The following is a 23,998-nucleotide window of genomic DNA, read 5'->3' on the forward strand; positions in this document are numbered from 1 at the left end:
ACTCGTGTGACCTCACCAATGGATTGCTCTCCACACGAGGAAACCATTGGTGGGGTCACACGCTCGTTTTGAGTCCTGTTTAGCGACTCTGGAGCTCAAAACGCGTCTGGGATTTCGACCGCCTCCATCGGTCTACTGGATCACTGTGTGCCGGCTGGCACGTGCTAAACTCACAACACCTGCGTCCAGCGACCGCCAACGACACCCTTTTCGGAACGATATCGACAACATGCTTTATTCCTCCCCGCTTTCTTTGCTGGGCACGTAACCGGTTGCCACAGGGACCGAAGTTCGAGTCCGCGACTCGCATTGGCCCGCAACCGGTTTTCCGTCTTCCGGTTCGCAGCCCAGTGCGAACGCAGCGAACGCCATGGCGGCGGCCGGGGGTCGGGCGGCCCAGCCCGGAAGCGGGTGTTTAGCGGAGCCTTGGCCGTGAGTCAGTGCCCGTGCCCCCCTGGCCCGGCCTGGCCTGGCCCCGCCCGTGCCCCGCCGAATGCAGGCCTCGTTAGCACCGCGATGCACTTTCGGTGGCGGAGCACACTGGCCCAGAAGACCGGCGCCGGCGGCCAAAAAACTCTAGACGCGTTTTGAGCTCCAGAGTCGCTTAGCAGGACTCGAACCGAGCGTGTGACCCCACCAATGGATTCCTCGTGGGGAGAGCAATCCATTGGTGGGGTCACGCGTTCGATTCGAGTCCTGCTTAGCAACTCTGGAGCTCAAAACGCGTCCGGGATTATGACCGCCTCCACAGGTCTTCTGGCTGCCCGCGGCGGCGCTCGCGCGGCGGCGGGCCGGCGTCTTGACAGTGTTGTGGTCCTTTGCAGGCGGTGGCGCTCCCTGCTGCTGCTGCCGCTGCTGCTGCTGGTGCACCGTGCCGTCGGCGGCCCGCTGGAGGCGCAGTCCGGGCGGGACGGCCCGTCCTGGGCCTCGGCCACGCCGCCCGGCCACGACGCCTGGGGGCCGCGCGGCGAGAACTGGCAGGGGCCGATGTCGGAGCAGTGGCCCTCCGGCCAGAACAACTACCAGCCGCCCACCTACGACCCCAGGCAAGCCAGCAAGCCGCTAAACCGGGGCTGCATTGCTGAATTACTCAAGTCCGCTCCGGCGGCCGGGCGCGGACGCTTTGTTCGAAGGCCCACACGAAAGCTCTGAGACGGCGGAAGGGAACCGGAGGAAACGGGGCCACGAGTCGAGCGCCTGGCAATGCTAGTCCCGCAGCGCGCGGGTGTCTATCATTGCCTACCGTCCAGGGGCCCTCGCCGCCCGGGAGGTCGACTCGCCCGCACTGACCCGCCCCCGCCGCGTCCGCAGGTACCCACAGCCGCAGTTCGGCGACTACCCGCCGCCGCCACCGGGACTGCCGCCGTTCCCCGTGGCCGCCCCCGCCCCCGGCACCATCCACATCGAGACGGAGGAGCCGCACGGCATCCGCGTGGCCAACTGGCGGTGGACCGAGGTGGGGCTCTTCTTCACCTTCACGGCGTTCATCGTCATCTGCGGCCTGGCGAAAGTCGGTAAGACGTGCGGCGTGGGTCCGAGTCCCGGCCTCGGTCCCGGTGCACTGTGGGCCGTCCGGGACTTTGCCCGCCTCCACCGGTCTTCTGGCCCACTGTGCGCCGGGATCTTCGGCTCTTCCTCTTTCGGTGGCGGCAGCCTGGCCTTCACTGTAAGGATAGCGGTCCAGCCGGGCCGCCCACCGCTTCCTCCAGACTAGCATTCCCTCATTCCCTCTCTTTATTAAATAAATCACGCACGCTCCTCCTTCCCGAACGGACCCGGACCACAGTGGGCCAGAAGACCAGTGGAGGCGGCCAAAACTCTAAACGCGTTTTGAGCTCCAGGGTCGCTAAACAGGACTCAAACCTAGCGTGTGACCCCACCAGAAAGAGTACGAGTAGTAAAGAGAGACAGGGACAGAGCGAGCGAACTAGAGGGAACGGGCGGGCAGCAGTCACTCTTGCAAACGTCACCCGGCGGGGCATTAATTATTTCTTGACTGCAGCGTTCCACCACGCCCACTGGCTGTCCTCCCGGCTGCCGGAATCCTGGTACGTGCGCTCCATTTTTAAACGCGCCAGCGCGGCAGCCATTCAATTGTTGCATTCATTTTAGTGCAACTCGACCTAATTTCGCTTTCTCTTTTGTTTCCATCGGCGCGCAGCTTGATGATCATCATCGGCGTGGCGGTGGGAGGTGTGCTGTAGTAAGTTCACAAAAAAATACAAAAGACAACAAAAAAGATTTTAAAAAAATTAAAAATGAATGAATTTGAAAATGCGCGTTGCAGCTTGTGCGGCGTCCCCGAGCCGGAGAACAAGGAGGACAAGGTGGTGCCCGATGAGTTCCACCTGCCAACCTTCACCCCGAGGCTCTTCTTCCTCATCTTGCTGCCGCCGTACGTCTCCAGGCGACACACAGTGGGCCAGAAGACCGGTGGAGGCGGCCAAAACCGCGGACGCGTTTCGAGCTCCAGAGTCGCTAAATGGGACTCGAACCGAACGTGTGACCCCACCAAAGGATTGCTCTCCGAACGCGGAATCCGTTGATGGGGTTACACGCTCTGTTCGAGTCCTGTTTCGTGATTTCGGAGCTCAAAACGCGTCTAGAGTTTTGGCCGCCTGCGCCGGTCTTCTGGCCCACTGTACGTCAGTTGCCGGCCAAAGACCTCTCGGCCCTCGGCCGGCGTGGCGGCGCGGCCTGGCCTGCATCTAGCAGTGTCGCTGCACTGGCAGTGCACTGCCTGGGCCGCGCCGGGCCACGGGGTCACTCGCGAGTACACTGCCACGAACCTCTTGGCTTCCAATCCGCCAGGACGGACGCGTCGCAGCGTGCGGCCCTCGGGGACGGCGAATGAGTTAAAGTTTGAAACCACACTGCACTGTTAATGCGCCCTCCTTGCTCTTGCCGTCCAGGGTGATCCTCGAGTCGGCCTACTCGCTGTACAACCGGGCCTTCGCCGTCAACCTGTACACCGTCCTCCTGTACGCCGTCGTGGTGAGTGATTCGTCTTGGAGGCCAAAGTCACTGTTTAAGACCCTTCGCCGTCAACCTTCACTCCGTCTCGGAGGCCAAAGTCACTGGCCGGGGAATAAAAGCGTGCCGAGCCAGCTGGGTGGACCGTACGGAGGGGCACAGTGGGCCAGAAGACCGGTGGAGATGGCCAAAATTCTAGACGCGTTTTGAGCTCCAGAGTCGCTAAATGGGACTCGAACCGAACGTGTGACCCCATCAATGGATTTCTCTCCGAACGACAAACCCATTGTTGGGGTCACATGCTCGGTTCGAGTCCTGTTTAGCGACTCTGGAGCTAAAAACGCGTCTAGAGCTCCAGCCGCCAGCGCCGGCCTTCTGGCCCACTGTGAGCGGAGGGTACCTACTCCGTGGGGTTGACCTCGGCCGCGCCTCGGCGTGTGGGGCGGACATGTGATGGCCGAGGTGTCGGACGAGGGGCGGAGCCAGAGGGGAACTTACAGGATCATAGACCGTAATTACCGAGGATAGAGTGAGGGATGGGGCAGGGGATAGAGCAAGGGACGGAGCGGGGGATAGACAGGACGGTCCGCCTTGCGCGCCTTGCGGTAAGCCCTGCACGGCGCCTTTACACGCGTTACCGTCCGTCAGACCCTCGTCCCGTCCCATCCCCGTCAGCGCGAGGGTGGCGGACCAAGTAACGCCGCGGCCGCCAAATTGATATTTGTTCGTATTTGTTTGTCGTGTTCCAGGGCACCCTGTTCAACACGTTCACCATCGGTAAGCACGAGTCCGTCATTTCATCGAGAAGTACTCAGACGCCGAACCCCCTCCCAACCAGGAAAAACGAAAAAGGCCAAATTACCGTGATACGATCTCAAAACGAGCGTATCCATTTTGGTCCATTTTGAGCCATTTCGATGTCAAGATCACAACATTTGACGTCATCCTGGCCTCGCAGGACTGCTGCTGTACGCGCTGTCCGAGGCCGGCGCCATCGGCCGCCTGCCCGTGGACTCGGGGAGCTCCGTGTTCGTCACGCTGCCCGACACCATGGTCTTCTCGTCGCTCATCTCCGCCGTGGACCCCGTCGCCGTGCTCGCCATCTTCCAGGAGGTGGGCGTCAACCAGGACCTCTACTACCTCCTCTTCGGCGAGTCGCTGCTCAACGGTAGGCCACTGTCTGCGGAGGCCAAGGGGAGGTAATTTCTTCCTGCTTGGGTTCTAGGTGAGCCGCCTCAGAGGTAGGCAGAAATATTTTCATTGCTCCTTTAAGTAGGCAAAACGCTCTAGCTTGGAAGAATCCTGGATCCGCACAGTGGGCCAGAAGACCGGCGCCGGCGTTCCTCCTCACCTCGTTCGGAGAGCAATCCATTGGTGGGGTCACACGTTCGGCTCGAGTCCCATTTAGCGACTCTAGAGCTCTAAACGCGTCGAGAATTTTGACCACTCTACCGGCCTTCTGGCAAACCCGCTGTGATCCGCACCAGGGACATCGACCACGTTGTTGCTCTGCAGACGCCGTGACGGTGGTGCTGTACACGACCATGGTGACGTTCGCGGAGCTGCCCGAGGTGCACGGCGAGCAGTACGTGCTTGCAGTGCTGGCCTTCTTCACCGTCAGCCTGGGTGGGCTGTCCCTCGGCGTGGTGTTCGGCCTGGTGACGGCGCTGCTCACCAGGACCACGGAGGAAGTCAGAGGTGAGCGGGCCGGGGCGCGGGGTTCGAATCCCGGATCCAGTTCTCACTTTCGGATAATTTTTTTTGGCGTGTTGCAGTGGTGGAGCCGCTGGCCGTGCTGGGCATCGCCTACCTGTCCTACATCACGGCCGAGCTGTTCCATTTCTCGGGCATCATCAGGTAGCCGCTCGGGTAGCCGTCGGCGGGCCGCGGGGCTGGCCTCGGCCTCCAGGGTCGGGGCACTCAGACACTCAGACGCCCCGGCCTGGCCGAGGATGGCATGATTTTGCATATGGAAATGGCGGGTAAACCCGCCAGTGCCTCCGCCGCGCACTATGCATCTGCCCCTTCTTCTTGTTGGCCAGCATCATCGGCTGCGGGCTGGCGCAGTCCCACTACGCGCTGAGGAACATCTCCAGCAAGTCGTTCACCACCGTCAAGTACTTCACCAAGATGGTCAGGTGAAGAAACAACCGGCTTTATTCCACTGTCGGCGCCTTTCACCACCTTTTCTCTTCAGGATTCTTGTCTCGTCCCGTTTCGTTTATTCTCATTGAACTTTGCTGATGAATTGCATTGTGCGCGGGGCGCTCGTTGGAGGCGGGGCACGGCGCGTCTCGCGATACGCCCTGTGGCGCTGGCGGGGTGGGGCGGGGCGGGGCGGAGCGGGGCGGGGCGGGGCGGGGCGGGGCGGGGTGGTTCGTGGGGTGGCACTGATGCGCCCCTCCCCCTCGTCTCACCCCGACGCCTGCCTTGACTTTGACTGCCTGCTGGCGACGCTTGATTTATTGGCGCCGTCTTAGCCTTGTGGCGTTCCGTCCCGTCCCAGCCCCGCCCGCCAGGCCTGTCTCTTGGAATTCCCGCGCCAAAACGTGACGAAAATGTTTCCGCGAAACGACGTCTGGATATCCATTCCATTTTCAGCTCCACGTCGGACGCCATCATCTTCCTGTTCCTGGGCATGGTGCTGGTGAGCGACCGGCACGTGTGGCACACCGGCTTCGTGTCCTGGACGCTGCTGCTGTGTCTCGTCTGCCGGTTCGGCGGTAAGGCAAAAGAGCGCCAAGTTTGAATCCAATTTTGCGGCGTTCGTCAACGAACTGTGAAACTGTGAAACCAAACGTGCACTGGTGAAACAAAGGCATTAAAATTATGCCCTTGAAGGGGGCAATACACTGAAGATGGCCAAAAACTGACTTGTGCGATTGCTTCCATACGGGTTGTTGAGCGTTGTTCAAACTTTTCATGTGTCAAGACCTTACGAAACGAAGCATTTAAAGCCCAGAATGGCGTTGATTTTGGACAACTTTAAAAAATCACTCAAACCCTCTGGACGTACCGTACAATCAAGACATTCCTTTGGATTTGATTGAAACGTGGCGGCCCTTTCACGGTGTCCTTTCCTTCCGGTGTGGTTGCAGGCGTGCTGCTGCTGACCGGGCTGGCCAACATGTTCCGCGTCAAGAAGATCAACCTGCAGGAGCAGTTCATCATGGGCTACGGCGGCCTGCGCGGCGCCATCGCCTTCTCGCTGGTGGAGATGCTGGACGAGAACACGGTGCGGCCGCGGCACGTCTTTCTCACCACCACGCTCGTCGTCATCCTCTTCACCATCTTCTTCCAGGTCCGCGTCGTCAACGAGCGAACGAACGAAGGAACGAATGAATGAATGAATGAATGAATGAACGAACGAATGAATGAATGAATGAATGAATGAATGAATGAATGAATGAATGAATGAATGAATGAATGAATGAATGAATGAATGAATGAATGAATGAATGAATGAATGAATGAACTGTAAAAAAGAAGTGTACGAAGAACCGCTTCCTCTGCGAACAAAAAAATGAAGGCATTCTTAAATGGGCGTCGCGTAAGAGCTTTGTAAAGGTTCATTTACGCGCATTTACGTGTAATGAAACGTCTTATGCCTCTCTCCATGGAAGTCCATTAGGAGCAACAAGGACAGAGCTAATGAAAAGCGTAACGTAACTAGACGACTCCTCACTAAAAGGATTTTCTTTGCAATAGGTCGAAGCATTCCTCAGAGAAATTCTACAAGGCCTTCATTTTCTTTGCAACTTGCGGAGTTTTTCTTTGCAAGCATTTTCCAGTGTGAAATATTTTTACGCGCGGTCAGTGTGATTTCTAATGTCCGGCTGCACAGGGCGCCACGATCAAGCCTCTGGTGAAACTGCTCAACATCGAGAAAAGCAAGCAAGACTGCCAGAAAACGCTCAACGAGGAAATGAACGATAACGTAAGACAAAGAGAGTGGCGCGGTACTTCTTGTTACTAACCGATCTAGAGGTTTTTATTAAATCCTTTTCGTGATTCTTTTACATCGCAGGTGATTGGTCACATGATGGCCGGGATCGAGGAGATAGTCGGCGTCAGAGGGGACTTTTATATCCGGGTAAGAGTTTGGTAAAATCAATACGTGGCACCTTTTTTCTAGCGGAGTGGTTGCTATGCTTCCAATCCGCTGCTTCTCCCGCCTATGTAAATGTATGGAAGTAATTCTTTTCTCCACGCTCGACATCAAGCACGAAGTCTTCATGCTAAGTTGTATGCTCACGGTAGAAACGGTATCTGGTTTTCCCAGGAAGGGTAGAAACATAGGCCATTTCCAGGGAGTTCCTGGGAAAACCACGAACCGTTTTTACCGTGCTTGAATGAAGGTTCGCTTTCCTAGCGAGTGAAAATAGCCTGACCACCTGTTGTACGCGGCAGCGCAAGTGGGAGTACATCGACGAGGTGTACCTGAAGCGGATCTTCCTGCGCGACGCCAACAGGGACAACTCGCTGACCCGGCTGTACGAGAAGCAGGCCCTGGCGTGAGTAAAAGTTTAACGGCCACCCCACGCTGGGCCATGCTGCGCCATGCTGGGCCATGCTGGCTCCGGCGCTCTGCCTCTGTCACACTCACGGAGGTGTCCCCTTCCCGGTGCGAGAGAGACAGAGCGACCGGGCGCAGTGCAGCGTTACTCTGGCAGTAATTACTAGCGAGCATCCGATCCAGAGAACGGAATCTTGGTGCACAGTGGGCCAGAAGACCGGTGCTGGCGGCCAAACCTCTGGACGCGTTTTGAGCTCAAGAGTTGCTAAACAGGACTCGAACCGAGCGTGTGACCCCACCGATGGATTCCTCGTTCCGAGAGCAATCCATTAGTGGGGTCACACGTTCGGTTCAAATCCCATTTAGTGATTCTTGAGTTCCAAACGCGTCCAGAGGTTTGACCGCCAGCGCCGGTCCTCTGGCCCACAGTGCAGTGGAGGGAGTGAAGGTGAGTTTAACCCTTGCGACCCTCTCTGCGCATGCCTGCAGGCAACACTTCGCGCACCTGTACGGGCCGGTGACGCTGGTGGAGGACCACAAGGCCACCATCCTCCACAACGGCGACGTGCTGGACGTGGAGGGCGAGGACGTGGGCACGCAGACGTCCACGGAGGGCCTGGCCGGCCTGGCGGACCAGCGCTTCCCCGGCGTGCAGCTGCGCCGCCGGTCGCCGTTCGACTGGCCCGGCAGCGCGGTGCAGAGCGGCGTCCAGGGCGCCGCCCAGGGCCCCGTCGTGCGCTCCTGGCAGGGCGAACTTCGGCGTCCTTCCAGCGTCGCGGCGGCAGCGGCCCGCCCCAGCGCCTACCGCATGTCCGCGCAGGAGGTGGCCGAGAGCACCGAGACCCTGCGCAAGGCGTTCCGCGCCAGTCCCTACCAGAAGGTACGTCCACAAACACAGAGAAAAACGAAAACCAACACGAGTGTTTGAACCACGGACATGTGACACCGAACTCGCTAACTCCTCGGCCGTCTGCACAGTACTGCGGCCAGTACGGGCGGCACGCGGTGGACGACGAGAGCCTGGACCTGTCGGACCAGCTCAAGCGGCGGCACCTCACGGCGCGCCGCATCACCAGCATGGCGGCCTTGGTGCACCGCAGCACGCACGTCAGCGACCCCTCGCTGGGCGCGGCCGGCGCCCTCACGGCGGCGCTGGGACTGGGGCAGCTGCCGCGCCGGCAGGCCAACTCCGGTGAGAGTCCAGTCGGACGCTCTGTCTGCCTTCCTCTCATGGGCGCCCCGTCGTGCGAGGGAGACAGGACGATGACGGCGGGCCGTTCGGAACCTAGCCCCAGTCACTTCCTGTAGACTGATTCCGCGAGTCGTTTTCGTCCCTGTCTCTCGCGCGCGTATACGGGATGCAGCATGAGTGCGAGAGAGACAGAGCGACGAAAACGACTCTCGGAATAAGTCTGCTGTACGAGTCCTTCGCCCTTTGGTGATTTGCTTTCCTTCTGCAGACACGGACGACCTGCTGCCCGAGGAGCTGGAGGGGATCGGCGTGATCCTGGCACGCGCCGGCCAGCGCGCCGGCCGACGGCCGCCCAGCTCGACCAGCAGCACGAGCAGCAGCGGCGGGGGCGGCCCAGGGCGAGGGGCGGGCCTGGGGGCGGGGCTGGGGGCGGGGCTGGGGGCGGGCATGCTGGCCGGCGCACTGGCGGGCATGGGCGGGCGCGGGCTGCAGGTTCGGCCGCACTCCCTGCAGCCCCGGGAGTCACCGCCCATCGTGCCGGTGCAGGACACCTCCGTGTCCATCGCCGTGCTGCCCGGCGCGGACGGCAGGGACGCCGCGGACGCCCGCGCCGAGACGGAGCCCCTCATCAGCACGGCCAGCACGGCCAGCACGGCCACGCCGCCGAGGCGCGTGTCGCTGCAGATGCCCAACCTGGCCGGCATCGCGGAGCACCCCGTCGTCGCCCCCAAGGCTGCCACCGAGGCCGCCAAAGAGGGCGAGTCCTCGGTGTAGCCGCGGTATCCAGCCGTTTGCAGAACCATTTCCATTTTTGTATTTTCCACAGGAAGGCTGTTGTAAGACATGTTTTAATAAACGTTGCCAAATCCGACTAAGATGATCGAAAGGTAGCATTTGTGCGACAGTGGCGCGTGGCGTTGTGGTGGCCGTCGGATGCAAGGTGGCAGCCGGTCGCCGGCGGGTCGAACTGCTTCAATCCAGAGCTGGAGCGCAGCGAGGCTGATGACGCCGTTTCCTGCTCGGTGGGCCGCAGCGGCCGCGGCCCCTGCAGACTGATTCCGAGAGTCGTTTTCGTCGCTCTGTCTCTCTCGCACCAACACGGGACGCGCCGTGAGTGCCAGAGAGACAGAGCGACGAGAACGACTCTCGGAATCAGTCCCCAGGCCCCGGCCCCAGCGGGTCTCCCCAGGCAGCCTTTCGCGGAGGGCAAGGTGCACCTCTGGGAATTCCTGCTCCGGGTTCTCAGTTCAGTTCGTCTTTTCAGCGACTTCCGCCACATGAGCGACATTCAATAAAAAGGACCGCAACTCCCAACCACGTGATGTCGATTTTCTTTTCAAATAAAATTTCTATATTTTCTACGCATTGTACTCGTTCTGTTCTTCTCTCCTGCGAGTCCCACGCTGCAAATGAACGAGCCTGGTCCTAATTACCAAACTCAAAGCCACGGAACGCCCCGCCTCGCCTCGCCCCGCCCCGCCCCGCCCCGCCCCGCCCCATCCCTCCCCACCTCACCCCGCGCCTGCACTAGGCCTGCCGGCTTGTATCCTAGATTAGCGGGGAAAAGCGTCACGATAGAGAAAACTTGGCAACTCTCGGCCCGAAAATTCGCAGCGCGCGGCGCGCGGCCTCCCTGCACACCTTCCTACAGCTTCATTAAAAGTTCGGCAAAGAAAACGCCTGCAAATGGCCGGACTGGGAGACGCGTCTGGCGCGTGCTGGCCGCACCAACACAGGCTCATTCCGAGAGCCGACCTCGTCGCTCTGTCTCTCTCGCACCGATTCGGGACGCCCCATGAGTGTGAGAGAGACAGAGCGACGAAAACGGAGTCTTTCCGAACGGCGCGATGGCTGTCTCTGTCGCACTAATGGGGTGGCTCCCCGTCGGTGTGTGTGTGTGTGTGTGAGAGAGAGAGAGAGAGAGAGAGAGAGAGAGAGAGAGAGAGAGTGACTACACTCAGCGTCGAATCAGTCTGCAGCATGCGGTCGCGTTCCCACGGCCGTCATTAGAGAGAAAGAGAGAGCGGTCCGGGCCGGGGCCGGGCGGGCCGCCTGCGAAGTCGAAGATAGGCAACACGCTGGACGCGTCTGTGGGGCGGGCGGGCCTACCCCGCCTCTCGCAGGCGCTCTGTGCGTGCGCTCGCCTCTCCTCGCCTCCCTCCTTTGCCGACGTCGCTGAATGCTGTCACGATGCACACTGATTACGAGTGTCGTTTTCGTCGCTCTGTCTCTCTCGCACTCATGGGGCGTCCCGTACAGGTGCGAGAGAGACAGAGCGACGAAAGCGGGCTCTCGGAATCAGTCTGCTGCGGCCGCCCGCCTTGCCGCCCTGTTGCTTTCGCCCAGACACCGCCAGACACCGCCAGACACCACCAGACACCCCGCACCCGGAACAAGTGAGGGACAAGCGAGGCGACCATGTTTTCATTAGGCGTCCTTTGTGCAAAGGCCCAAGGTCGTCGCCAAAGACAAAACTTTCACATTTCTCAGACTTTTTTTCTGGAAGCACGGCCAAAGGCTGGCGAATTAGGGCGCAAGGCGCTGGGGGATGAGAAGCAGCGGGGAGGCCTTCCTTCGGGAGGAGCAGGGCGGGGCCGCGTCGAGAGGGAGGCCCGCGGCTCGCACCGGTTTAGGCAGGAAGCAGCAAGCAGCGCCGGCCGAGCCAGCAGCAGCAACTCTCGGAAGCTGATTATTATGGCGTCGTTCGACGGACAGAGCCAGAGCAGCTGTTTCCCGAACAACATAGCGATTCAACGTTGGCAGTTGCTGTCGGTGCCAGTTTCTGTCTGTCTGTCTGTCTGTCTGTCTGCTGTCTGTCTGTCTGTCTGTCTGTCTGTCTGTCTGTCTGTCCTTCTGTCCGTCCGTTCCGAGAGAATGCCTGCACGTGGCCGACTAGTGAAGCGTACCTCCCGTTCCGGCCCGGTTCCCAAGACGCTCTCAGAGACAGATCGTGCGGTTAGTCCAAGGGGTTCGCCCCTCCCCCTCGGTTTCCCAGGGCCAGCAGGCTGATTCCGAGAGTCGCCTTCGTCGCTCTGTCTCCCTCGCACCACTGCGGGACGCCCCATGAGTGCGAGAGAGACAGAGCGACGAAAACGACTCTCGGAATGAGCCTGCTGCGCGTCGGCCTGTCGGCATTCCCAGAGTGGCGGTCCGATAGCGCTGCCGCTCAAATGATCACGGAGATACACAGCAGGCCGAAACAGCGGCTGTCTCTCTCGCACGCCCGCGGGGACACGTCGCGTGCGAGAGAGACAGAGCGATGGAGGCACTGTTCGGAAGAAACCGGCCGCGGCCGGGGAATCGATTCAACAGTCGCACGCTCGCTTTCAATATCCGCTATGAGTCACCGACCGCAATGTCGCATAACGCAGGGAAGGCGCGCGGCCCCCGACTACGCGTGCCGGAGAAGGTTTTTCGGATCCCACAGTGGCCAGAAGCCTAAAAGATTCTATGACGAAGGATTTGCTTCGTAGTCGCTTGGGCCGAACCGAACTGTGACCCACCAATGGTCAATTTTTTGTAAGCACCATTGGTGGGGTCCCGCTTTTTCGAGTCAGCCCACTCGGCTCAAAATGTCGGTCAGAATTGGCGGCCAGGGTCTCGGCCCACGTGCGGGCCGGCTCGCCCTCCGCCCCAATGAAAGTAAACAAGATTGAATTCACCACGGATCCCGTTCAGAGGCCGTGAGCTCCGATATCCAAAGCCGAGTGTGCGTGACGTTTACTTGGTTTCATTTCCCGTTCCGACGGCGATAAATAATTTTGGCGCGGCCTGGTCGGGGTGGCGGCCCGCCTAGTGGACCGATTCCGAGAGTCGTTTTCGTCGCTCTGTCTCTCTCGCACTCATGGTGCGTCCCGTCCTGGTGCGAGAGAGACCGAGCGCCGAAAACGACTCTCGGAGTCGGTCTGCTGGTGGGGCAGGCGGGCGCATTCTTCGGCCGGTATTTTCGTTGGCCTCGGTTCGCCTCTCCATTATGTGCCGGGGAACCGAGGAGGGAACGGCAGGGATCCGGTGATCGGGCAAAAGGTGAGGCTATATATATTTAGAGAGAAAGAGAGAGGGAGAGGTGCTGTTGGACCCGGAGGCCCGGAGGTGGAGCGTGCCGCAGAAAAGAATGCACGGGCTATGGCGCAGGCTGGCGCGCACCGACCCTGCTCGTCAACGGGGTCTCCAACGAACAAAAAGCACAATACACGGGGAGGAAGAGTGAGCGCTTTTAAAACCGGAAACCCAAGCGGAGAAACGGGATCGCACGGGGGGCTCCTTATGACAACCTAGGCCGACGCCGCCGACGGGAGGGGCAGGGCAAAGTAGGCGCTGGAGGAGAGAGAGAGAGAAAAGAAAAATGCGGTGGCGGACACCGTGGAGGTGGAGCAAGGGCTCCAGCGGCACCAGACTCCGAGAGTCGTTTTCGTCGCACTGTCTCTCTCGCACTCGTGGGGCGTCCCGTCCAGGTGCGAGGGAGACAGAGTGACGGAAACTTCTCTCGGAATCAGTCTGCAGAAGACGCACCGTAACGCAGGACGCAGGGCGGCGGCCCGTGGCGGCCGCTGGAGGGGGCGGGGTGGTGGTGGGGTGGCGGTGGGGGCGGTGGGGGCGGTGGTGGGGCGCGCAACAGCGCTGGCCGCGCGGTGGGGGGCGGCCGAGGGAGACGCAGCGAGGGGCGGCGTCCCCGGCGCGAGCGAGACCGCGGCGCCGCGGCCCGCCCAGGGGGAGCGAGAGGGCGCATACGTAAACACAGGTCAAGGCGACGGGGAGCGGGCGCTGGCAGTGTGTCTGGCGCGGTCCACGAGGGCGGTGGTGTGCGGAGCGGTGCGGAGCGGCGCGGAGCCCTCCACTGGTAGGCCGCGGGGCGGTGCGGCGTGCGCGCGCGCGCGCGCGCGTGTGTGTGTGTGTGTGTGTGTGTGTGTGTGTGTGTGTGTCCGCGCGCGGCCGGCGAGGAGGGTGGAGTGGCGCGTCCTCCACGCCGGTCTGGGGCCGAGGGGAATCCTCGGGGGGACCACATGCAAATAACGTCCCTTTTGACGGAGCCTCATAAATTTATTTCGGATCTGAAATTTTTTAGCTTGCATAACGTGGGGCGCCTTGTCGTGTTCCATGGCAGTGGTTCCTTTCTAAAATATTGGCTCACCACGCTAAAGTTGGGGGCATCCATCATTGCAAGGGATAGACCGGACGGGCGAGGGAAGGCCTGCTGTTTTGAGAGTCCACCCTGCAGTGTAGGCAACCCTTCCGCCTCGCCGGGCTTGTCGCTTCCTGGCATCCCAGGCTTTCGCTCCGACTTTGCGATGTCTCGGATTTCTCCCTCTAACGCTGAAAAATCTTTTTCTGAAATCCTGCAAAACGAAAATTGCTGTCCGACGACTAACTCCACTCCCCTCCCCTAAGTGACATGGTGGCCGCCGTACTCTCGCCCGGTCGCCGCGCCGCGACCTGACCTCCTCCAAGGACGCCGCGGACGCCGAGGACGTCGGGGACGTCGGGGCCGCGATGGCGCTCAACCTGAGACTGCGTCAGTTCCACGTCGCCAAGTGCAAGGGCGACAAGGTCGCCAAGGCCGAGTTCAGAGGTAAGCGGGGTCTCCTTTCCGAAGCAGCACACAAAGAGGGCGAAGGCGTTCTTGCCCCGTTGCCTCCGACACAGCCGCCTGAAAGATGGGCAAAAGTCGATACTTTACGCAAGTAAGTAGGCAAAAAGGGCTACTTTTCTCGCCAAAGGGATCCGCCACTGTTCCGAAGGGCGTCGAGGCCCTCCCAGATTGCGCTAGGAATGCGGCCTAGCGGGGCCTAGCGGGGCCTGGCGGGGAGGGGGCTGGCCGCGCGGGGCGTGCGCGTCGCCTGGCTCTTCGGAGCAATCTCTTAGCCCGCCTGCCTGCCTGCTGGCCTGCCTTGGCCTGCCTGGGGCCGTCCCAGGGCTCGTCCCCGAGGGCAGGCTCCGCGTGCCTGGGCTGAGGGGCACGCACCTCCACCTCGAGGGCACCGGCAGACTGATTCCGAGAGTCCTTCCTCTGTGTCCTCAACGGGACGCCCTACGAGTGCGAGAGGGACAGAGCGACGAAAACGACTCTCGGAATCAGTCTGCAGGGGGGAGGGGGCGGGAGGCCACCCCGAAACACTAGGGCTCAGAGGGCAGGTCGTGGCGCTGCCGGTGCGGGGCAGTCCTTGAATCCCTTCCGGGGCCAGGGACGCTGACGACGCTGACGACGCTGATCAGCTGCGGCGTGCCTGGCCGTGCCCGCCGCCACACAGTGGGCCGGAAGACCGGCGCAGGCGGCCACAACTCTTGACGCGTTTTGAGCTCCAGAGTGGCTAAACAAGACGAATCGACCGTGTGGCCCCACCAATGGACTCCTCGTCCGGAGAGCAATCCATTGGTGGGGTCACACGTTCGGTTCAAGTCCCATTTAGCGGCTCTGGAGCTGAAAACGCGTCGTTTTGGCCGCCTTCGCCGGTCTTCTGGCCCACTGTGCCATGGCGCCGCCCTGCTCCGCCGCGCCCCGCCACGCCGTGCTGAGCAGAGGGCTTATGTCACATAAGCCCCTCCAAGTTGGACGCAATCACGTGACGCCGTCGCCCGCAGCCCTCGGCTGGTACACTCGCCAGGCCTTAACCATGAGAGAATGTGCCCTACGGCGTAACGCAGTGCAACTGCTGCTGCAGACCCGTCGCTTCTGTCTCTCTCGCACTCATGGGGCGTCCCGTATAGGTGCGAGAGAGACAGAGTGACGAAAGGGACCCCCGGAATCGGTCTGCTGCCATTAGCACGAAATCGCGAATGTAGCGGTTCATGCTTCTTGTCAATTAAGACCGGCTGCTCCGCGCTCCGCACCGTCTGGCGCAGAGCTTCCGCAAAATTGGCTGCTGATTCGATTCAAAAGATGAAACGCGGCGTGGCACGGCACGCCACGGAACGCCACGCCACGGCGGCGCGCTGTCTTTGCGCGCGAACACACTCTCCGCCCCACTCAAATTATTGCTTGCGTTCGCGTCAAAGGCGGGGCCGGCCACAGCGCGGAGTCGCGCTGTCTCTCTCGCACCCTTCCGGGCCGCCCCGCGCGTGCGAGCGAGACAGAGCGCTTTTTCGGACGCAGCCTCGCCGGGCTGAAAGGCGAGCGGCTTCTTTTATTTCCGCTTTATTCGTGCCGGGCACCGCCAGGGCACCGCCAGGGCACCGCAGCCCTGGGAAGGCTGGCTCGGCCTGGCTTAGAGTGGCGTGGCGTGGCGTGGCGTGGCGTGGCGCGTTCTGCAGAGGCTCGGCTTCGGATGACCGGGAGTACCCCATTGTTAATGCATGGGGTAGCGACGGAACTTTTGAGTTGCTTTCACGGCGCGGGGACTACTTGATTAAGGGAAAAGGGGGAAAGTAAAAAAAAAACCCTCGGTGCATGACGCGCTGACTTTGACGTTAGTACTGAGTAAAAAAGGAGAATTTTAAAGAAATGAAAACGCATGTCACGTAAGAATTGAAATGACGTCCAAATTGCTCCATCCATTGGTGGGGTCACACGTTCGGTTCGAGTCCCATTTAGCGACTCTGTAGCTCAAAACACGTCCCAGATTTTGATCGCCCCCACCGGTCTTCTGGCTCACTGGCAGTCGCACGGACCGCCCGCGGCGTGCTCTCCGGCCGCCCCTGCCGCCAGTGCAGTGTGCAAAGGCAGTGCAGCGACGCGGCTTTGCAAATTGCGTCGCGCTCTCCGGCCCGTGGGGCAGCGCGGCGCAGCGTCCCCCGGGGCCCTCGGGGCCGGGAAGGGAATGCAGTCGCACAAAAGGGTTGCCGTGTACACCTGGCTGGCGGCGAAGGTAGGACACGGCACGGTGGCACGGAACAAGCACTTGCTTTCCTTCCTTCACCTTCTTTTCCCTCTGAAGAAAAAGTAGAAAACGAACAGGAGCCCTTCTTTTCGCACTTGTGGGAGCAGCCACCTTTTTCGAAACTTCAATTTGTGATCTTGTCTGTGAGCTAAAGAAAATTATAGTAGCGTTAAAAATTTAACACGCTTCGAAGGCATCCCTTCGCGTCGCATCGCGTTGCCTTTGTCTCTGCGCCGCAATGGGCCAGAAGAACGACGGAGGCGGTCAAAATCCCGGACGCGTTTTGATCTCCAGAGTCTTTAACCGGGACTCGGACAGAACGTGTGACCCCTTTAATGGATTGCTCTCCGAACAAGCAATATCCATCGGTGAGGTCACACGATCGGTTCGAGTCCTGTTTAGTGACTATGGAGCTCCAAACGCGTCTTGAGGTTTGGCCGCCGGCGCCGGTCTTCTGGCCCACTGTGCGCACGCCTGCCTGCCTTCTGCTCTCCATTAGAGGAAAGACCATCCCGTGCCCGTCACGTCCCGTCCGTGACGTCTGTGACACGACCAACAAGCCGACCGGCCGATAAGCAGCATAGCCACCGGCTGCGAGATAAAAGGCAACATGTTTCTTGTTGTTCTTCTAAAAAAACAAAAGCAAAGAGAACAACTAGCCGAAATGTATTTTCCCTGTCCATCTTCATTCAAAGCGAATTGAAAGAGCGGCTGTTGCTGCTTTCTATAAACTCGACTTGTTTTCGACTTTTCGCCAAGTACCGACGTTTTGTTGACGGGCGGGGGAATTAAGGTCCGTAATGAAAGGCAGTGTCACAGGCGGGGGAGAGAGAGAGAGAGAGAGAGAGAGAGAGAGAGAGAGAGAGAGAGAGAGAGAGAGAGAGAGAGAGAGAGAGAGAGAGAGAGAGAGAGAGAGAACGAGAGAGAATCAACGTTGTCTTTTTCGGTCGGGTCCGTCGTCGTCGTAGCTTTCGGCTTGGAGGCGAGCTAGCGAGGGAAAAGGGGAAAAAGGGGAAAACTGAGTGGGGTGGGCAAACTTGAGGGCCGCCAGCCAGCCGGCAGCTAACTCACCCCCGCTCGCTCTCGCCGCGTTGACACGCGCTTGACAGGTGTCGGGCGTGCCACGGGCGTGCCATGGGCGTGCAGCGGTCGCGCGGCCCTTGTTGGCACAGCCGATAGCCCGGAGCCTCGGCTCAGTGTGCGTGAAACGAGTAAAACGAGTAAAAGGAGTATAACGGTCTCAACCAAGTGGAGAGAAAAACCGGAGCGAAGCGCTGGGGGACTTTGATGTTTTCCCGATTTTCCAGATAGGGCTAACATGGAGCAGCTGCGCGGGACAAGCCCTGCCCTGGAATCGGGGATAAATAAAGGGTTTTTGCCACTCATGGACGGACGGGTCGGTTTTTTTTCTGGCGATTCGCTTCTGCTCTGCGCTGCACGCCACAATGTGTGCAACAAGCGAAGCAACAAGCAAGGGCTGCCACGGCCTCAGCCTGGGGGACAACGCGAAAGCAGCGCCCGGACCCATTGGGCCGTGGTCCAACCAGCAGAGACCACAGGCTGGGCTCCCATAGCGCCGAGATTCGCATCTTGATAAGTCTCCTGTGGTGGAAAGATTCTGACCATACGTTGCGTGAAGATTCTGCATATTTTGATGAAGGCTCTCCATATTGTGGTGAAGATTCTCCATACTGCTGTATAGAAAGATTCTGCCATTGTGGTAAATACACAGGCGTTCCTGAAAGATTCCAAGACCCGAGTCTGAAGGATACATTTCATACAAATTGTATGTAAAGAATTTTACCTTTCGTGGTGAAACATCGCCCTACAGTATCTAGTTTGTTTCACATGACCTTGTAACTTACCTCTGATAATTCATAGTGCATCGTAGATATTTTGAGCACTGCTCCTCGTACCAGAGGCTCGTTGCAGAAAAAATGTAAAACCAATTATGAGACTCAAACGCTGCGGTCCCGAGGGTCGATAGTCACATCCCTTGTCCTTTGTCCTTGTACTGCGGAGGGTGAGGAAGACGTACCATTTTACAGTGCTCCCTCGCCCACGGCACCGACACGTAGAGCCTTCTTCGAAAAGTTGGCGGGGGAATGGCAAATCCCGGGCCGTGTACCGTGCCTTGCCGAGACGTGCCGAGGCGCCAGATCCGGCCGGATGTGGCCACTTGGAGCGATAAAGCGCCTCAGCGTCACCAGTCTCGTCGAGAGTCTCGTCGAGAGTCTCGTCGAGAGTCTCGTCGAGAGTCTCGTCGAGAGTCTCGTCGAGAGTCTCGTCGGCGGCATCGCAGGCCGGCCCAGGCTCTCCAAACTTGGAATCAACTCCAGCAGCGTCCCCCCGTCCCTACAGTGGATTAATGACCGGGGAGACTGGCTGGTCCCGGCGTGCCCAGGCGTGCCCTATCGCGTTGCCGCTTTGCCGCTTTGTCGTCGACCCGCTTTATTCTATAATTGCCGCGTCATTTACGTCCACCGACCGTTTAATCATCGAGGATTTCGGTCGATTTCGGCCATCCGGGATTTCCATGACGTTATTATTGTTGTTCTTCCGCTTTTCAGTTTGGAATAGCTGGTTTTGAAAGGTTGGTCGTGTACTCTAACTGGCAAACGCTCGGTGGGCTGAAGGACCGGTGGAGGCGGTCAAAATCCCCAACTCGTTTTGAGCGGCAGAGTCGCTAAATGGGACTAGATCCGAACGTGTGACCCCGCCAATGAATTCCTCGTTCGGAGAGCAATCCATCGGTGGGACCACACGTTCAGCTCGAGCCCTGTCTAGCGACTCTGGGGCTCAAAACGCCGTCCAGGGTTTTGGCCGCCGGCGCTGGTCTTCTGGCCCACTGTGCGGGGCGGCTGCAGCGGACGGCCCGCCGAGTGCGAAAAAGGGAAAAAGAAGAGAAAATAAAAATGAGGCGGGGTGGAAACTTGCAACCAGGCCAAAGCAAGAGTTTTCCTTTTTTTCCACCTTTCCTCGCGAAGCGGAAGAAGGGACTAGCGCGCGTGTTCTCGTAATTCGCAGCCAGGCCAGCCAGCCAGCCAGGCAGCCAGCCATGCAGCCAGCCCCTTCCATTAATGTCCCCCCCGTTCCGTGTAATCAGCAGTACACACCTCCAGTAATTACTCGCTGCAGGGCGACCGGAGCGTCTTCGCCTCGCGCTTCGCCGCCAGCCTTGCGCCAGCAGCCGCCTCATTCCGAACGGCGTCGCGCTGTCTCTCTCGCACTCGCGGGGCGCTGCCTGCAGGTGCGAGACAGGCAGAGCGACGACACGGAGTCCGGCCTGCAGCCTGGCCGTGAAGGCGTCGGAGCGAAACGCGTTCCAAGTTCACGCCGACCAATCCGAGGGAGCCACAGAGAAAGTCCTACAATCCTAACAAAAACAAAGGAAAGTCTTATTTTCACTTTAAAATTTTTTAAATTTTCATGCTATTAGTTTGATCCTACACCCCGTGTCTAAGAGTACTAATACACTCTAAAAGTCTTCTAGTCAAGAATGTTTATTGTGTTCGTTGTTGAAATTCTTCTTGTTATGGTGATGCCGCTGACTTTTTAACTTACCTCTGAAAACTTATAGCATACCGTAAATTGATATTTAGCCGATTTTTTGTGTGTGTTACGCGTAAAATTTCTACCAAAGTACTTAAGTTGGTTCAGCCTTCCATATCGAAAGACATTTAGAGTGTACTTGGGACGTCAGAGGAAACTTTCTCCCGGGAGTTATCGGCGCGTCGTCATTGTGGCCTGGTGATGATCGCGGGGATGATCCGGGACATAAAAACACCGGCTGAAGCGCCACCAACACTTTCCGGGCGAAACACGACTCGCGCTGATAAGAAAAAAGTGTGTGTGTGTGTGTGTGTGTGTGTGTCGCGACGATGGCTACCGGAGAGCGGGAACGCCGCGCCGCACATGTGTCCCCCACACTCATTCTCCAAATGAGTTTCCGGGGCAAGTTTGCGAGCGAGTTGTTCTACTTTTTTGTTCGTCGCGCGAAACCGAGTACATACCCGCGAGGCCAGCGCGCGTAGTTTGGTTCGAGGGGGTGGTGATACCACCCGGCAAAAAAAGAACGTCGCTTAATTTGACTGTAGTTTTAACATGGTGCCAAAAGTGGCGTTCTAAACAAAAAATTGCTAATAGAACGTAAACAAAAACAAGACCGCTTAAAAAGTACAGGCTGCGCATTTTTTTAAAGCGATGTAGTTGGCTAAGTGACTCGCATCGCACCGCTGGCCGCCAGAAACGGCCCGGCCGGCCTGAAACGGCGTTTTTTTTTTTTTTTTTGTCGATGAATATGGATAAGGAGGGTGGCGAGGTGCTCCGAGGCGGGGCGGCTGCACCGTGCGCACCGTGCACCGCGCCGCACAGCACAGCGACGGTATCTGCGGCGGCTTGCGTGACACAAGGCCGGGATCGGTGCGAGGTGGGGCGGAATTCGAGGGACAAGTTTAGAATTGACTATTTCGCTGGATCCACTACTTCGATCCCTCGAAAAAACCAAATGCACCGGAAGTCCGGTTGCGCCAGCCAATCAGAGGCCTCCTTTCATCAGTCGCAACGCCTACACTCGATGAGCGGAGGCTTGTGATGATTGACCGACGTGACCCGATTTCCGGTGCATTTGTTTTTTCGAGGGATCGAAGTACATCAAGCGAAATAGTCTATCGGGGGATAGAATAAGGGGTTCGCTCCAAATTCTTTACGGTGGTGCAGCTGACCTTGTTACTTACTCTCTGCTCATTTTGTCGAATTTACTTCGCAGTACTAGGGGGGAAATCTCCACCGTAACATAGCGCACACGTTGGCAGACACTTCGCGAGTCACGCTGCGCGCCGCGCCGCGCGGGTCGTCGTTCGTTTCCCGCTGCCGCCGACAGAGGGCGCCGCCTGCCTGTGGCGTCGCGCGCCTCGCGCCCCGCAGATACGGTGTCTGTTCAACAAGAAGCCCGCCTCGTCCTCTTTGCGACGATGGACGAAGATGGAAAGAAGATGAAATTTTTGGAGGGGCCGACCATTTCTTCTTGGTGGCCCAATAAGAGTTGCAGTTGTTCATTGAACGTGACGTCCCTGCCGACATCCCGGACGCACGCAGCGCGCTGGGTGCGAGCTGGTGCGGGCTGAGACCTACCTGGATGGATGCGGGGCCTGTGATGTGGCCGTGGGTGCGGTGGTGACTTGCATGGTGACGAGCAAGGTCCTGGCGCTGTCTTGCTGCTCTCTCTCTCTCTCTCTCTCTCTCTCTCTCTCTCTCCTCTCTCTCTCTCTCTCTCTCTCTCTCTCTCTCTCTCTCTCTCTCTCTCTCTCTCTCTCTCTCTCGGGATGGAAAACTATGCGGACGGGGCGGGCGAGATGTCGCAGCACACTAAGCTTACGACCCGTCCCCCCTCTCTCCTTTTCCGCTCTCTCCTCGCCGTCCTATTGCAGATCGTGTATTTACCAACGGTGAAGTTAGTTTGCAGCGCCGAGTCTTCCGCCAACAGGGAAAGTGAGGGGGGCGGAAGAGAGAGAGAGAGAGAAGAGAGGAGAGAGAGAGAGAGAGAGAGAGAGAGAGAGAGAGAGAGAGAGGCGGAAAGAGAGAAGGAGGGAGAATGTCTGCTGGGCCGCTGAGGCCGAGCGCTGCTGTCAAAAAAAACCACGCTGATTTTTTTTATTTTTTATGTAAAGTGGGTTGGCTATGCGGACAGGCTATGCATGACTGCGAGCGGCGGCCGATCTAAAGAACGCTGCGGGGACGCTCCGCAAAGGCCCTCTCTGAGAACAGTGTGGAATTTATCTATATTGCTTTTCCGCTCTTCTCGAACCTCCTGCCCAACATTCTTGCGTTCGACAGTACGGTGGCGCACTATATCGGTATCGCGAAAGCGGCGGACGCAGCGGAAGCCCTGGGGTCGCAGGCACACCCACACAACACAGGCAGACACACTCACACACTCGTATACGCACTCGCACTCACGCACACGAAGAGGATGGACAAATTGAGCAGGGCGGGTTGGGGGAGGTACGCAGGCATGCCTGCAGTTAGGGGATGACTGGTGGGAGGGGGCGGCTGGGAGGCAGCGGGGGGTCTGGCATGAATTATTAGACACTGTATTGGCTGGTGCTCTGTGCGTCGCCGCCCTTCTTAGCAGTGTACCTGCCGTGCTCATGGACGAGGGCCCTGGCGGCGCCCTGGCGTCCCGGCTGCCTGCTGGCATAGGCTGTTTGTCGGTCGAGGACGTCCTGGAGCACTCCAAATTGGACGGATGCGATGGCGGGCGTCGGGGCCCTGATGAAATTGGGCGGGACCGCCGTCAGGCCGTCAGCGCAACTGCAGACTGATTCCGAGAGTCGTCTTCATCTCTGTCTCTCTCGCACTTGCACGGGACGCCCCGTAAGCGCGAGAGAGACAGAGCGACGAAAACGACTCTCGGAATCAGTCGGCTGCTGTCCATTCTGGGACCATGACGTGCTCGACCGCAGCAGCAGCGCACCAGCTACGCAGACCGTCCCGAAGTTCAAATACCAATTATGCGTTTCCGAAACGCTTTTTCTCTGTCCTCCATCAACCAAGACCCACCGCTCACCGCCTTTTCCAAACAGTCGTTTAACTTTGCACCGGGGCCGCACTAACCGCAGTATACATTGCCCTGACAGCGCGGCGGGCCGCGGCCGGGTGTTTGTGTGAATCCACGCAGGGTTAGGGAGGCTGGTGCACTGGTTGGCGTTGCTGGCGCCGTGGCATATTAATGCACACACTCACACACTCGATGGGACACTCACACCGACGCTCTCACACACACGCACGCACACACACACTCGCTACGGGCGTAAAGCAAACGGGATTCCCGCCGCGAGAAAGCGGTGCCGCTCGTTTCAAAAAAGGCGGGAAACGGAAACGTCTCCTTTTGTTCCCCGCGATCCCGGTAAAATGATTTTTTTTTTAAATGTGAACGGAGGGGCCGTCCACTTATGACGTCACGTTATTCATAGCTCTTTCATAGCTCTCTCTCTCTCTCTCTCTCTCTCTCTCTCTCTCTCTCTCTCTCTCTCTCTCGCTTGCGACACTGCCTTTCATTACGGTCCATATTCCCCCACCCGTCAACAAAACGTCGGTACTTAGCGAAAAGTCGAAAACTAGTCGAGTTTATAGAAAGCAGCAACAGCCGAGCAACAGCACGCTTTCGCTGGCAGGAGCAGGCTGAGGTGGGAGTTACGCCAGTCGATACGGAGCGTTAGCAGAAGCAGCGTAATTTGCACTTCAAGCAACGTGCTTGAAAAAAATAAAAAAACTGTAGATGGTTTTTGTTTAAAAATTTTTCATGGAAATGAACGGTGAAACGAAAATGTCTGTGGAGCTCGAGCTAGTGTAGTTGCGGAGTGGCGTGGCAGGGCGTGGCAGTGCAGTGGACAGGTGCGGCACTGCAGTGTGCCCCCCTCGGCCCCCCAGCCGCAGACGCACTGTAAGTTCGGAGCGCTGATTTCGAACCGCAGCTCCGTCTGCCTGTCTCTCTCGCGTCCA

The 23,998-nt window shown here is 58.9% G+C and overlaps 2 protein-coding genes across 2 annotated transcripts in view; both read left to right on the forward strand.

Annotated features, from left to right (window-relative positions):
• Positions 1–987: 987 nt before the first annotated feature.
• On the forward strand, positions 988–8,797 carry LOC117640476 (Na(+)/H(+) exchanger beta-like). The gene is made up of 19 exons (XM_034376997.1): positions 988–1,046; positions 1,312–1,514; positions 2,003–2,048; positions 2,162–2,203; positions 2,288–2,395; positions 2,913–2,994; positions 3,723–3,750; positions 3,932–4,141; positions 4,489–4,671; positions 4,749–4,830; positions 5,016–5,111; positions 5,575–5,696; positions 6,072–6,274; positions 6,818–6,910; positions 7,001–7,066; positions 7,384–7,487; positions 7,979–8,183; positions 8,238–8,369; positions 8,468–8,797. Exons 1-19 carry the CDS (start codon positions 988–990, stop codon positions 8,795–8,797), a joined length of 2,394 nt encoding a protein of 797 aa, XP_034232888.1.
• Positions 8,798–14,116: 5,319 nt separating this feature from the next.
• Positions 14,117–23,998, forward strand: part of LOC117640477 (otoferlin-like) — a 52,685-nt gene continuing 42,803 nt past the window's right edge. The window contains exon 1 of the mRNA XM_034376998.1: positions 14,117–14,250. Within this exon, the coding sequence (XP_034232889.1) occupies positions 14,172–14,250 (79 nt within the window). The 5' untranslated portion in view covers positions 14,117–14,171. The remainder of the gene's footprint in view (positions 14,251–23,998) is intronic.

Source organism: Thrips palmi, unplaced genomic scaffold (genome assembly GCF_012932325.1).
Source record: "Thrips palmi isolate BJ-2018 unplaced genomic scaffold, TpBJ-2018v1 HiC_scaffold_12, whole genome shotgun sequence".
In the NCBI taxonomy this organism is placed as follows: domain Eukaryota; kingdom Metazoa; phylum Arthropoda; class Insecta; order Thysanoptera; family Thripidae; genus Thrips; species Thrips palmi.

Excerpts from the sequence above, each read along its gene's own strand:
- LOC117640476 (XM_034376997.1), top strand. The coding sequence starts at position 988 with ATGTCGGAGCAGTGGCCCTCCGGCCAGAACAACTACCAGCCGCCCACC. Across the intron at positions 8,184-8,237 it reads TCGACTGGCCCGGCAGCGCG|GGCGAACTTCGGCGTCCTTC; the intron begins GTGCAGAGCGGC and ends CGCTCCTGGCAG. Across the intron at positions 8,370-8,467 it reads GCGCCAGTCCCTACCAGAAG|TACTGCGGCCAGTACGGGCG; the intron begins GTACGTCCACAA and ends CCGTCTGCACAG.